General features: G+C 41.5%; 1 protein-coding gene across 2 annotated transcripts in view; it reads right to left on the reverse strand.

Moving 5' to 3' along the window:
• Positions 1-3,228: 3,228 nt before the first annotated feature.
• The window catches only part of LOC120057183 (E3 ubiquitin-protein ligase RNF128-like), a 31,582-nt gene continuing 18,827 nt past the window's right edge, over positions 3,229-15,983 (reverse strand). Inside the window, exons 3-7 of one of the 2 annotated variants that reach the window (XM_039005661.1) lie at positions 11,089-11,160; positions 4,848-4,930; positions 4,606-4,702; positions 4,171-4,345; positions 3,229-3,618 (exon numbers count right to left, since the gene is read on the reverse strand). In XM_039005661.1, coding sequence (XP_038861589.1) covers positions 3,506-3,618; positions 4,171-4,345; positions 4,606-4,702; positions 4,848-4,930; positions 11,089-11,160 — 540 coding nt within the window. In that variant the 3' untranslated portion in view covers positions 3,229-3,505. Of the gene's footprint in view, positions 3,619-4,130; positions 4,346-4,605; positions 4,703-4,847; positions 4,931-11,088; positions 11,161-15,983 lie in introns of both variants that reach the window. The other variant, XM_039005662.1, reaches the window with a different exon arrangement.

Raw genomic sequence — 15,983 nt, forward strand, 5'->3', positions numbered from 1 at the left:
TCTTCGAGTCAGTTAGCATTCAACCCCTTTGTTATGGAAAGCCTAAATAAGTTAATGAGTAAACATGCGCTTAAGTCACATAATAAGTTGCATGGACCACGCGCAATAAGTGTTTAACATGATTTTTTAATGAATACCTAATCTCTACTTGTACCCCACACATACAATTAAAGACAGTGCTCAACATTTTAAAGAATAATGTGGAAATATTGTACAATCCAGGTGTGCAAAGCTTTGAGACTTATCCAGAAAGACTCACAGCTGTAATCACTGCCAAAAGGTGATTCTAACATGTACTGACTCAGGGGTGTGAATACTTAATTAGATATTTCTGTGTTTCATTTTCAATAAATGTGCAAACATTTCTAAAAACATGATTTCACTTTGTCATCATGGGGTATTGTGTGTAGATGGATGAAAAAAAAATCCAGTGTAAAATCTAATAGAATTCAGGCTGTAACAAAATGTGGAATGAGTCAATGGGTATGAAGGCACTGTAACTAAGTAAAATAAAATATAGAATACCCTTTTTGTCCCTTATTTAAGAAAAATACTATAATATACATTTACTCTGGAAAGGCTGAACAAGGTTAAGACGAGTGGGAAAAAAACTGATACATATATTGAAAGTGTAATGAATTAATTCATGTAAAGTGCATGCACAATCTACTTGAAAATACAGTGAAATCATAGCATTTCCCTATCAAAGTAGGATGGCATGGAATTATATCTTGCACCGGTGAATCATTTTAAAGGCACACACCCATAAAGCACAGGTAGTTACTCACACACATTTTAAAATATTTGCATGAAGCCAGGGGGTTCAAAAAGATGCTCTTACTGCCATACCGTAAAGGACTATTTCCAAGTTTAGAAATACCATTCCTAACATGCATCAACCTCATAACAGACAAAAAAATAAGCTACAGATCAGGAAGCACTGGGCAGGGGGTTGGAGCAGAGTGTGTAAGAAATAGTAATGTCACAAGCATACAGTAGGTGGGGCAGTCCCTCATTTTGGGATTTTCCTTAATAAATAAACAAATGGTAAACCAAAAGTACATGCACAATCAATGATAACAATGGGTGCATTTAGACAGGCAGCCCATTGATTTTTTCCCATGAATTGGTCTTTTGACCAATCACATCTTTTCACATCAGGTCTTTTTCAGAGCTGGTCTGATTGGTTAAAAGACCAATTAGTGAAAAAAAATATCAGAATTGGGCTGCCTGTCTAAACGCAGCCAATGAGACACGAAAATCTTCATTAAGAACCTGGAATGTTCCTTTATCTTATGCTCTCCTCTGCAAGGTAAGGAAAACTGAGTATTGATCGAGAGTAACATCCTATGCTTATGATTTAAAGTAACTGTCCAGTGAAATTCACACTTTTAAAAGTTCATATTCTCATACCCAAATAATGTTGCTGACTCATCCTATACTCGTATGGGCTCACAAGTGGCACAGCAGTCTAAGGCACTGCATCTTCAGTGCAAGATGCGTCCCTACAGTCCCTGGTTCGAATCCAGCCTGAATCACATCCGGCCGTGATTGGGAGTCCCATAGGGCAAGCGCACAATTGGTCCAGTGTCGTCCAGGTTTGTCTGGGGTAGGCCGTCATTGTAAATAAGAATTTATCCAACTGACTTGCCTAGTTAAATAAAAAGGTTAAATAAAAAATTAAGTATAAATTGGAGAAAAAAAACCTGCCTCAAACTTGTATCTCAAACAGACCATTTACAAAATGCTTGCCATTTCCTTATAAAGGATGAGCTGCCCAATCAATGGTCTACTCGGATTAATATTTTTTTATGACCAGTATAGTGGTGAGTCGTCGTCTAACGTGTCCGGAAGCGACTTCACCATTAATTTACTGTATTCAGGGTTCACTCAAACATCGTTTTACTATCGACAGTTAATTTCGGGATTATCGATTCGCTCTCCTTAAAATATATGTAATTTGATGTATGCATTAAGGTCTCTGAATTGTTTAATCAAACTTTGCCGCCAGCTCCTAATATCAGGACATAAAAACTAGAATTTTTCCCCCGAATTAGCCTAGTGCACATGTGCACACTAGGCCGAGCTTGTTTTCCCTGGCTAAACTAGCTGAACTATGCTAGTGTTCATCCTCATTGCCAAACTTCATTAATACGGCACCCTCCACTTCAAAACTTCTTTGCTAGTTTTACAATTAGGTAACTCAGGAATTTGCTGTAAAGAAATGTAAAAATGATTTATAGTCTTGACTGGTTCGAGATATCTGTCGTAAAACGACAGTTGCGAAGGATATCATTGCTACTTAACGCAGATCCAAGTTCAGTTTTGAGATTCACCGGCCTCTTTGGCGTAGGATTAGCTGGACGTTTCTGACTGGTCTTGGAACTTTGACAACGGGCAGCTCGATGGGATATGTAATGATTTTGACCCTTCATCTTTAAAAAAAAAACAGATTTGTTGATTAAATCTGACTATTAATATAATGAGTAATCTAAGAATGCTACGAGTTAATTACAACAAGAAAACTTCTAATTCGTCATCACTCAATACACCCACACTATTCTGTTGTTGGTGTGGGCGTATTGAGTATGTTAAAAAGCTTTTTAACATACTTAAATAGTTTTCTTTCCAAAATGTTTTAACTTATATTGTAATTAATTATAGGTCATATTTTATAGACAATCTGGAAACACTGGACAGTTACTTTAAATAAAATCAATGCTTAGAAGACATATCAGTAAAAGTACATTGGAACTTTGAATAGCAGTGTAAAATACATTTTCCATGCAACAAATAGTATTAGAAAATGTGTAAAGCAGCAAACCTTCAGAAAATTACATACTTAGGGTTGTAAAAATCCAGTAATTTTCCCCATATAGCTGCGGTTTTCCACAAAACCTGGTTGGACTAAATATATGGAATCAGGAGGAAATCCGGCTCCCTCAAAACAGGATTTCTGGAAAACCTGGGGATTTTGGGAGTTACTGGAATGTAGCAACCCTACTTTTACTGATACATTAACTACTGCATTATTTTATGTTTCAAAATCTAAAGGGTCTTTTAAACTGAATTTGCATACTGCCTCTAGAACTTTGTCATTAGAACTGTTTCCTATTAACTCCATTAAAGGACAGTAGTAGTGTTAAATTAGCATATTGAAACAATTTAAAATCAGTAACTGATGGAAGTGATACATTGACTGAAGTAATTAAGCCTCAAGAAACGTAATCAAATAACAAATCATATTATTAAAAAGTACAATTAAATCAGAATGAAACTGGACAGTACCATTTCCAAACTCAGACAAGTGCATCGAAGGATTGCCTCTTCAATTTCATGTAAATTGATATGCATATATAGGTCAAGCCCTCTTTCCCTATGAATAATATCAGACCCACATTCCTGGTTTCCCTTGCTTCATGACCACAGGAAACATCTTCAAATGTAATTGATTGTGGTGCCAGTCCCATTAGCCAACATCTAGTGCTTGGAGTGAGCATCCCATTCATGTTAGGGGTTCCCGTTGGTTTCGTGAGTTGCCCTCAAAGGCGAGGTTGTCATAATGGGGCTGGAGGATGTCCACCTGGATTGACCCTGGGCCAGGATGGTGCCCCAACGCTGCAACACGAACATGATTACCAGTCAGTCAAGCCCCACATGTGCTGCTAGAAAACCGTACAAAAAAAACTGCCTGCTGGTCAATAATTACTTTGGCACAATCACTCATACAGATGTCAATGGATAGGCAAGCTAAACAGAGACGGAAAGGAGGCCTTTTAATCCCAGACAGTAAGAACAATGCTGATTGTTTGATCAGGAAGACTTTGTAGTGGAGTTGTTTATATCTACTTACAGCAATCAAAATAAGTAAACAAAAATAGAATCAGAAAAGTTAACGGGAATATCTAACCACTATAATTCAAATATGGGTGGCAAACTTCACATGGTATGTCTTGAGCAAGGGCTTCAGCACATATTATCGAGCTAACGTGAAAGCCAGCATCTCCCAAAGAACCCACACAGAGGTACCACTACCAACTGAAATAAAATACTCCCCCTTATCTCTATAGACATTGCTAATGATGTGAAAAAGCTATCAAAAACAATTCTTGTGATGTTAAAAGACTTACTGAAATTATTTTCTGCCTCAATGTAAATTGTGTGTCTTACTCTCATACACGTGGGTCTCATCTGCTGGGTTGCTGTGCTCCTCTGTGCATTGTACAGAAGCATAGCCTGCGGAGGCTGTCTCACTGCGGGTGTCCTCTGGGACTAGAACCCTGGGGTAGGACGTCATGTCTGGCTGCATGTTCAACTGATGACTGGGCTGGTCCTCTTCCGGCTGCTGCTCAGGGGGATTAAGTTGGATAGATGAATATCATCACTTTCATAAAAACAAAGCAATTTCAGGTCCAACTATGGGTGTTTCAACTTGCAACCCTTAAACAGCAATCTTGCATGTGTGCCTATTCTTCTTAAACAATAACCACTAGCAGTGTAAATAGTATTTTTAATCTAAAACAGTCTTTAATCAAGAATTTCAGTGAATGACAGGCAAAGGTTATTTCAAAGTACTAGGTCATGATGCAAGGTATAGTTGCCTACCTCTACTCCCAAGGCCTTGAGGATGTCACATTTACACATGGGGCAGGTCCTGTGCTCCATTAGCCAGGGCTCAATGCAGGTCTTGTGGAAGAAATGACTGGAAAGTTAAACCAAAATAAACACATAAGAATAATGATGACAATCACAAAATGAAGGTAATTGGAATAGCAGACCAGGTAGGACTACTCTACTCCATTTGTCAATATTAAACAAGGTAAAAGCCACTGCAGTTCGGTACATACTTGCAGGTGAGAATGGTCAGCACGTCGCCAGACTTGTAAGCGTCAATACACACTGCACAGGTGTCAGCATCAGGCCCAGTCTCCTGAAAGACAGGTTTAAAAATAGATTGTAGTGGCACTGAGCATACATTGAGGGTGTGAACATTTAAAACTAGTGTTGCATGGTATACCAGTACCAAAACGTCATGATACCAACATTTTATAATACCGTAGTACATATGATTCTACCGACATTTTCATCCCTACCGATCTAAAGAACCTGCTGGTGGTACCTGCTATACATTTTTAAAATCAGTTTTGTTTATAAATTCAGTTGAATTGAAGCAACAGCTACTAGTCTCTAGTATGCACAGGTCCAATAAAATCCATTTCACTTTCATATCACTTGTGGCAGTTGTAATCAGCGCTGCATGGTCAATCTGCATCGGCAGTGCAGCATTTACAGTGATACGGCCTCTGCAGAAGTCTTCACAACAGCTCTGCACTGCTCCGTGAAGAAGTAGTCAAGGAAGTGAGTCAATCACGTCAATGCGAGCCCTCTGCATTTTTACAAAAGCTGGGCGGGGCACGGCGATGTGGTACGGAGCTCAACTTGGCCTCTGCATGCCTCCGGAGGCTTCGTATTTGCGTCACACCGTCCATACAGCGCCTCCGACCACATTTACGGATTAAGCATATATTTGCTTTCATTCACCTGCTTCTTTCGCTCTGTCCGCTCTTCACGAGCATCTATCTACACACACACTTTTTCAGGACCCTGTCTTTCAAAGATCATTTGTAAAAATCCAAATAAATAAACATATCTTAATTGTAAAGGGTTTTAACATTGTTTCCCATGCTTGTTCAATGAACCATAAACAGTTAATGAACATGCACCTGTGGAACAGTGTCTCCTGACCCCTCCTGTCTCAGCCTCCAGTATTTATGCTGCAGTAGTTTGTGTCGGGGGGCTAGGGTCAGTTTGTTATATCTGGAGTACTTCTCCTGTCTTATCTGGTGTCCTGTGTGAATTTAAGTATGCTCTCTCTAATTCTCTCTTTCTCTCTCTCGGAGGACCTGAACCCTAGGACCATGCCTCAGGACTACCTGGCATGATGACTCCTTGCTGTCCCCAGTCCACCTGGCCGTGCTGCTGCTCCAGTTTCAACTGTTCTGCCTGCGGCTATGGAACAATGACCTGTTCACCGGACGTGCTACCTGTCCCAGATCTGCTGTTTTCAACTCTCTAGAGACAGCAGGAGCGGTAGAGATACTCTTAATGATCGGCTATGAAAAGCCAACTGACATTTACTCCTGAGGTGCTGACTTGCTGTACCCTCGACAACTACTGTGATTATTATTATTTGACCATGCTGGTCATTTATGAACATTTGAACATCTTGGCCATGTTCTGTTATAATCTCCACCCGGCACAGCCAGAAGAGGACTGGCCACCCCTCATAGCCTGGTTCCTCTCTAGGTTTCTTCCTAGGTTTTGGCCTTTCTAGGGAGTTTTTCCTAGCCACTGTGCTTCTACACCTGCATTGCTTGCTGTTTGGGGTTTTAGGCTGGGTTGCTGTACAGCACTTTGAGATATCAGCTGATGTAAGAAGGGCTATATAAATAAATTTGATTTGGAACGGTCACTAAACACTAACAGCTTACAGACAGTAGGCAATTACGGTCAAAGTTATGAAAACTTAGTAAAAAGGCCTCTAGTGTCCTGACTCTGAAAAACACCAAAAGAAAGATGCCAAGGGTCCCAGCTCTTCTGTGTGAACGTGCCTTAGGCATGCTGTAAGGAGGCATGACGACTGCAGATGTGGCCAGGGCAATAAATTGCAATGTCCGTACTGTGAGACGCCTAAGACAGCGCTACAGGGAGACGAGACAGACTGCTGATCGTCCTCGCAGTGGAAGACCACATATAACACCTGCACACGATCGGTACATCCGAACATCACACCTGCGGGACAGTTATAGGATGGCAACAACAACTGCCCAAGTTACACCAGGAAAGCACAATCCCTCCATCAGTGCTCAGACTGTCCGCAATAGGCTGAGAGAGGCTGGACTAAGGGCTTGTAGGCCTGTTGTAAGGCAGGTCCTCACCAGACATCACCGGCAACAACGTCGCCTATGGGCACAAACCCACCGTCGCTGGACCAGACAGGACTGGCAAAAAGTGCTCTTCACTGACGAGTCGCAGTTTTGTCTCACCAGGGGTGATGGTCGGATTCGTGTTTATCATCAGAGGAATGAGCGTTACACCGAGGCCTGTACTCTGGAGCGGGATCGATTTGGAGGTGGAGGGTCCGTCATGGTCTGGGGCGGTGTGTCACAGCATCATCGGACTGAGCTTGTTGTCATTGCAGGCAATCGCAACGCTGTGCGTTACAGGGAAGACATCCTTCTCCCTCATGTGGTAACCTTCCTGCAGGCTCATCCTGACATGACCCTCCAGCATGACAATGCCACCAGCTATACTACTTGTTCTGTGCATGATTTCCTGCAAGACAGGAATGTCAGTGTTCTGCCATGGCCAGTGAAGAGCCCGGATCTCAATCCCATTGAGCACGTCTGGGACCTGCTGGATCGGAGGGTGAGGGCTAGGGCCATTCACCCCAGAAATGTCCGGGAACTTGCAGGTGCCTTGGTGGAAGAGTGGGGTAACATCTCACAGCAAGAACTGGCAAATCTGGTGCAGTCCATGAGGAGGAGATGCACTGCAGTACTTAATGCAGCTGGTGGCCACACCAGATACTGACTTACTTTTGACCGCCCCCCTTTGTTCAGGGACACATTATTCCATTTCTGTTAGTCACATGTCTGTGGAACTTGTTCAGTTTATGTCTCAGTTGTTGAATCTTTTTATGGTCATACAAATATTTACACATGTTAAGTTTGCTGAAAATAAACGCAGTTGACAGTGAGAGGATGTTTCTTTTTTTGCTGAGTTTATAAACTCAATGTAAACTGATGTATATTCTTTCCTCCCATTCATCCAGCCAAATCACAGGTAGGCTTTGCAAATATGAGCAAATCAGCCATTATATGCAGTATTCTATTATACAGTGAACAGTGTGAAGTTGAATTCAATGTGTTGCATTATGTAGAAGTGTGAATTTCAGAGACAGGTCTTTGGAGAATGCTTAGAAAACGTGAACAAGCGTCTGGGGGACAGGGCGAACAGGATGCCCGGCCACAAATGTTTCCCCACTGTGGTATCGCGATACTACTCGGTATCATGATACTTGGCCTGGTATCATATCGTTTGTAAAATGTTGACAAGCCTAGTTTAAACAAAATTGGGATGTTAACGTTAAGAAAAACAATTCCCTAACCAAATCCCCCCCCTTCACAAAATTATAATCACAGTGCAGTTATTACAAAACTACCACTAACAGGTCGATCATTATCATAAAGAGAAAAAAATACAACAAATATCCAACAACAATGCTATAACGTTAGTTAGAAATATGCATCTTTATTTTTTATTACTTGCCACACATATAAAGCGCTCCGCACGTCGTCAAGTAGGAAAAATTGCTGAGAAAGGTAAGCGAAAGCAGCGAACAGCCTGCGCTGCCCCGAGTCAGTACAACATCGAGTCTGCTGCGCTGTGCTTTTAGCTGACCCAACATTACAATGTAGCGATTGGTGCTTTGGAAACATATTGAAGTATGGACTGACTGCTAGGAACATGTCTACAACTTCATCCGCAAGCTGTCAAACGAAAGTAAATAAGAGACAAGGGCTGGGAATTGCCAGAGACTTCATGATACAATAGACAATACTTATATGCCGATACGTTATGTATTGCGATTCTCACGATTCTATATGTATTGCAATTCGATACTGATATTTTATTGCAATTTGTGGTTCCAAACATATTGCTCACTATGTCTGTTGCAGAGAGACAAGGGAGAGCATGAGAAAAGCTGTCAGGGAAATAAAAGTGCTGAAAATGTTGGCTCACTATTACATAAGAAGATGGAGAACAAGCTTTAGGATGAAAAATTCTGGAGTTTTGGCGCAGGTACAGCCGAGTAGCGCTAGCTACCTACAGAAGCAAAAAAAAAAAAGATAGATATAATAGTCAAGAATAATTGCGATATGAAACTCAATCCCCCCCCCCATCACTAGAGACAAGCTACACACTGTTAATCTGTGCATTGCCCACCATCCTTAGCGAGCTATCAAAAATTCCATCCCTGTGTTTATCAGTGAAGCGAGCTAGCAGCCAGGCTACAACAAGCTAAAATCAACTGATGAAAATCACTGGCGGCCAATATACTTGCATATATTTTGTGCAGTAGAGAGCTGTCATTTTGATTTGACAACTTTTTCCACTGTCTCTCAGAGTACGCATCTGTTTGCCCAGTTCCCGTATTTCATAGCGAGTGAGTCATGCGCAAAACTAGTCATGGTAGACAAATTTGAAATATTCCCACAAGCCGGGTTGTGACAAAAACTCACACTCATTCTTATGTTTAATAAATGTATCGTATAGTATGTGTGTGGCAGGCTTACAATGATGGCAAAAAACAACATTTGAGAGTGCGCTGACACTGGTGCTAGCTGGTATGCAGCTGGAGGTTGAATGTTTGAAGGGGTACAGGACTATAAAACGCTAGGGAATCACTGGTTTACAGTATACTAAAATGAACTAATTGTATATACTCATTAAGTATGTAGTATACAGTATGTTAGTATGGGTATTCGAACACAGCTCTGGTCTTTCTTTTCTGCACTTTACCATATAACCGGACTGTAATCAAGAAGGGACAAGAGCAGAGCCTGTACAACTAGTAAAGTTAATTTGTTAAACTTATTTTTTATAAAAAAAAACAGACATATCCCTCCCCATCTTCACAACAACTTCGTCAATATACAGTTGAAGTCGGAAGTTTACATACACCGTAGCCAAATATTTAAACTCAGTTTCAGAATTCCTGACATTTTATCCTAGTAAACATGTCCTGTTTTAGGTCAGTTAGGATCACCACTTTATTTTAAGAATGTGAAATGTCAGAATAATAGTAGAGAGAATGATTTATTTCAGCTTTTATTTATTTCATTACATTCCCAGTAGCTCAGAAGTTCACACACCCAATTAGTATTTGGTAGCATTGCCTTTAAATTGTTTAACTAAATTTTGGCCCACTCCTCCTGACAGAGCTGGTGTAACAGTCAGGTTTGTAGGCCTCCTTGCTCGCACACGCTTTTTCAGTTCTGCCCACAAATTTTCTATAGGATTGAGGTCAGGGCTTTGTAATGGCCACTCCAATACCTTTACTTTGTTGTCCTTAAGCCATTTTGCCACAACTTTGGAAGTATGCTTGGGGTCATTGTCCATTTGGAAGATCCATTTGAGACCAAACTTTAACTTCCTGACTGATGTCTTGAGATGTTGCTTCAATATATCCCCATAATTTTCCTGCCTCATGGTGCTATCTATTTTGTGAAGTTCACCAGTCCTTCCAGCAGCAAAGCACCCCCACAATATGATGCTGCCACCCCCGTGCTTCACGGTTGGGATGGTGTTCTTCGCCTTGCAAGTGTCCCCCTTTGTCCTCCAAACATAACGATGGTCATTATGGCCAAACAGTTCTGTTTTTGTTTCATCAGACCAGAGGATATTTCTCCAAAAAGTACGATCTTTGTCCCCATGTGCAGTTGCAAACCGTAGTCTGGCTTTTTTTTTTAATGGTGGTTTTGGAGCAGTGGCTTTTTCCTTGCTGAGCAGCCTGTCAGGTTATGTCGATATAGGACTCGTTTTACTGTGGATATAGATACTTTTGTACCTGTTTCCTCCAGCATCTTCACAAGGTCCTTTGCTGTTGTTCTGGGATTGATTTGCACTTTACGCACCTTTCCACCCCCAACACAGGGGGGGTGGAAAGGAGTGGAAAAGATGGTTTCTAGGTGGCAGGGCCGGATGGAAAAATGTTGGATGGGTGGGGTTGGGGGAGTAGGCTCACATTTTTATTATTTTCTTTGACATACTAAATGTTCTGTAATATGATCATAATGATCAATACTTTGTGTTTATGTAACTTTAAAATGTTTTTTTCTTTTGGAGAGGCAGCTCAGAGGTTAATACAAACTAAATATTAAATTATAGTCAAAGAATCATAAAACACACAGTAAAACTTGTATATGCCATGTGTTCCCAGTTTGAAACATCCATATTTGCATATGACCCTGAAAGTCATGCATAATAACAATAAACACATCTGGACTGTACTTGAACGGTTACCTTATCTCCCCGTTTCACGGTCCGGACTTGCAGCTGACCAATGGCTTTCTTGGCCTCTGCCTTCAGCTGTTTCTGTTGGAGTAGAGAGAAGAACGTGTTCAGTGTTTAAATTACATTATTAATCTGCTTCCTCTGACAATTGGAGACATCTGGTTTTCAGGAACAGTGTCTTCAACCTACCTTCGGTTTTCCCTGAAAACCGGATGTGGGGACTCTGCTCAGCCATTTCTTTTACGCCTGCTACGTTAGGTTAAGCAACAGACAAATAAAAACATTTAAAAAATAACTATTTAAAATGTTTAGAATGCAACACCAACACAGCCAACATTTTGCTCCAACAATTAATTGTTAATTTCCTGTAATGTGACCATACATGATTCAAATAGGAGTGAGCAGGAGAACGGTAAGCGATGAGGTCACGTTAGAGACCCTTTATTCCATTTGATCTGGGAGGAGAGCGTTTATTATAGCAGTCCTACTGTGTGTCATTAAGCCTCTCCTCTAAAACCATGCATTGGAAACATTACATCAGCTTGTATATAGGACAGAAAAACATCAGATTTACGTACATCAGGGGCTTAAGTATTAGGCATAATCCTGAGGGACAGAAAGACCAGCTCAATTCTATATAATTTGGGATATACCACATACACAATAAAGACTCTTTATGCTGCTTATGCAGCCTCCCCCATGGCAACAAGGCAAAATAATTATCACAAAGGCACGTAGGAAGAATCAACATTATGAAAGGGATTTAGGATACATAGTATGAGGGATCACAGGGACACATTAGCATTGAGGAGCCTCAGGAAAATAGCCACTTGTACACCGGAGAAGTGTGCTCTTCACAGATGAATCCCGGTTTCAACTGTACCGTGCAGATGCCAGACAGTGTGCATGGCACCGTGTGGGCGAGCAGTTTGCTGATGTCAACGTTGTGAACAGAGTGCCCCATTGTGGTGGTGGGGTTATAGTATGGGCATGCATAAGCTACAGACAACAAACACAATTGCATTTTATCAATAGCAATTTGAATGCACAGAGATACCGTGATGAGATCCTGAATGCCCATTGTCGTCCACTCATCCGCCGCCATCACCTCATGTTTCAGCATGCTAATGCATGGCCATGTCTCAAGGATCCGTACACAATTCCTGGAACCTGAAATTGTCCCAGTTCTTTAAGGCCTGCATAATTACCAGACATGTCACGTTTTGAGCATGTTTGGGATGCTCTGGATTGACGTGTACAACGGCATGATCCAGTTCCCACCAATTTCGCAGCTATTGAAGAGTGGGATAACATTCCACAGGCCACAATCAACAGCCTGATCAACTCTATGCGAAGGAGATTTATCACGCTGCATAGGGGTCACACCAGATACTGACTGGTTTTCTGATCCACGCCCCTAGTTAATATATATATATTTTTTAAGGTATCTGTGACCAACAGATGCATATCTGTATTGCCAGTCATGTGAAATCAACAGATTTTATATATTTAACTAGGCAAGTGAGTTAAGAACAAATTCTTATTTAGAATGACATACTACCAAAAGGAGCATGGAGCTTGTGTTTTGCATATGATTACAGCCTGAACAATGGTGCCCTCTGAGCGTAAGGTCCTAGCTCAGTGGGTGAAGTCAGATCTGCTCTAACTTCTCAGCTACCCACTTCTCTGTATCAGACTATTTACCCAGTCTCCCTGCAGAAAGCCTTAGAGAATCAGCCACATTTGAACAGAGGCTGCCTTACACCACCGGGTGCTTTTGGACAAAGAAAAAGTGGTACACTGTTAATAAGTTAGAGTATGCAAGACCGTTTGAAATCAGTCAGTCTTCAAGGTCACCTTTATGCAGGAGTAATAAACAGTGAGAACATTACTGTAAACTTGCAAATCATGGGCCTGTCCATGTGAATGGTTTTAACTGGCATAACAGAACAAATCCAAATCAATCAGATGAAGAGGAAATCCTGTTTGCGCAGCAGAAGTTTTTACAGAAACGCTCCCTTGAGTGGAGCTAAGCATTCTGCCTATAGTAAACACTTCATCATATAGGCCTGACAGTTCAGGGCAATTCCAAGGTAACAGCATTACACCTATTAAAATGTATGCTAAACAAAAACCATTGATTTAGTGGCATGTACTCATGGATGCCAAGGGAAGCTTGGCACAAAAATGTACCAAGAAACATAAAATAACGTATCTTACGTCTCTGATGTATATTACAGCGTTTTCCTTCATTTTGCAGGAGGCCGAATGCATCTCACCAGCGAAAGCATCCGAGCAAGCGAAACAGCGCACCTCTTTCTCAGTGTGTGCAGCTCATCTACCTGATGCTGTCTGGACAAAAGGAATGACCTTGTTGCCAACCATAGCATTCAATGCAAGGGAAATCAGCAAGCATTTTGCCTCCCTTGATAACATGTAAAAATAAATAGTCAATCAGCGTTGAGCTACATTGAGTGAACAACTGAATGGTCCTGGCGCACCAAAAAAAAAATATATATATATATATATAAATATATTAAGTGTCAAGGAAAGCCAGTTTGGATTTGGCTTCACACAAATCACATCACATCTAAAGCAGAACGTCCAGAAAAAAACTTGAATTGCCGCATTGTGTCATTGTCTTCCGGTGGCTAGGTAGCCACCCTAAAATCAGCCATGGACGGAGATAGGGATTTGGAATTCTCCGTACTGGCCAATGATTATAACGGCGATTCTGATCCAACCATTAATTCATACATTGTTGTACCCCTGTCCTGAGAGGATATAAGTTAAATATGTAGCTAGATGTAGAAGGCTAATGTTAACTAGCTAATGTTGCCCATGAATGTTAGTTAGGCTAGCGAGCAACTCACTCATGGACTCACTGTGTGCAATAATATTTTTTAACATGATTTTTATGACCACCTGATCTCTGTACCCTACACATACAGATAATTGGAAAGGTCCCTCAGTTGAGCAGTGATTTTCAAACACAGATTCAACCACAAAGACCAGGGAGGTTTTCCAATGACTCGCAAAAGGACACCTATTGGTAGATGTGAAAAAAAAAATTAAGAGCAGACATCGAATATCCCTTTGAGCATAGTGAAGTTATTAATTACACACCTAACTCAGTTGCCGGAGAGGAAAGAAACCGCTCAGGGATTTCACCATGAGAGCAATGGTTACTTTAAAACAGTTAGAGTTCATGCCTGTGAAAGAAAAAACTGAGGCAGGTTCAACAACATTGTAGTTACTCACAATACTAACCTAAATGACAGTGAAAAGAAGGAAGCCTGTACACAAAAATATTCCAAAACATACACTATCGTTCAAAAGTTAGGGGTCACTTAGAAATGGGCTTGTTTTCCATGAAAACATACATGAAATTAGTTGCAAAATGAAAAGGAAATAGTCAAGACGTTGACAAGGTTATAAATAATGATTTTTAATTGAAATAATAATTGTCACCTTCAAACTTTGCTTTTGTCAAAGAATACTCCATTTGCAGAAATTACAGCCTTGCAGACCTTTGGCATTCCATTTGTCAATTTGAGGTAATCCGAAGATATTTCACCCCATGCTTCCTGACGCTCCTCCCACAAGTTGGATTGGCTTGATGGACACTTCTTTACATAACATACGGTCAAGCTGCTCCCACAACAGCTCAAAAGGGTTGAGCTCCGGTGACTGTGCTGGCCACTCCATTATAGACAGAATACCAGCTGACTGCTTCTTCCCAAAATAGTTATTGCAGAGTTTGAAGCTGTACTTTGGGTCATTGTCCTGTTGGAGGAAATTGGCTCCAACTAAGCACCGTCCACAGGGTATGGCATGGCATTGCAAAATGTGATAGCCTTCCTTCAAGATTCCTTTCACCCTGTACAAATCTCCCACTTTATCACCAAAGCACCCCCAGACTATCACATTGCCTCCACCATGCATGACAGACGTCAAGCACTCCTCCAGCATATTTTCTGCATCTCACCAATGTTCTTCTTTGTGATCTGACCACCTCAAACTTAAATTCTTCTGTCTAAGACTTTTTTCAAATTTTTCCTCCATCCAGTGTCTGTTCTTTTGCCCATCTTAATATTTTATTGGCCAGTCAGATATGACTTTTTCTTTGCAACTCTGCCTAGAAGGCCAGCATCACGAAGTCGCCTCTTCACTGTTGACGTTGAGACTGGTGTTTTGTGGGTACTATTTAATGAAGCTGCCAGTTGGGCACTTGTGAGGTGTCCGTTTCTCAAACTAGACACTCGAAAGTACTTGTCCTCCTGCTCAGTTGTGCACAGGGGCCTCCCACTCCTCTTTCTATTCTGGTTAGAGCCAGTTTGCGCCGTTCTGTGAAGGGAGTTGTACAAGATCTTCAGTTTCTTGGCAATTTCTCACACGGAATAGCCTTCATTTCTCAGAAAAATAATAGACTGACGGGGGCCTCCCAAGTGGGGCAGTGGTCTAAGGCACTGCATCGCAGTGCTAGCTGTGCCAGTAGAGATTCTGGGTTTGAGTCCAGGCTCTGTCGCAGCTGGTTGCAACCGGGAGACCCATGGGGCGGCACACAATTGGCCAAGCGTCATCCAGGTTAGGGGAGGGTTTGGCCAGCAGGGAGGTCCTTGACCCATCGCGCACTAGCGACTCCTGTGACGGGCCGGGCGCAGTGCACGCTGTTGTACGGTGTGTCCTCCTACACATTGGTGCGACTGGCTTCCGGTTTAAATGGGCATTGTGTCAAGAAGCAGTACGACTTGGTTGGGTTGTTTTTCGGAGGACGCACGGCTCTCGACCTTCGCCTCTCCCGAGTCCGTACAGGAGTTGCAGCGATGAGACAAGACTAACTACCAATTGGATACCATGAAATTGGAGAGAAAAAGGGCTAAAAAAATATACATAAAAAAGAC

Source organism: Salvelinus namaycush, chromosome 12 (assembly GCF_016432855.1).
Source record: "Salvelinus namaycush isolate Seneca chromosome 12, SaNama_1.0, whole genome shotgun sequence".
Lineage (NCBI taxonomy): Eukaryota > Metazoa > Chordata > Actinopteri > Salmoniformes > Salmonidae > Salvelinus > Salvelinus namaycush.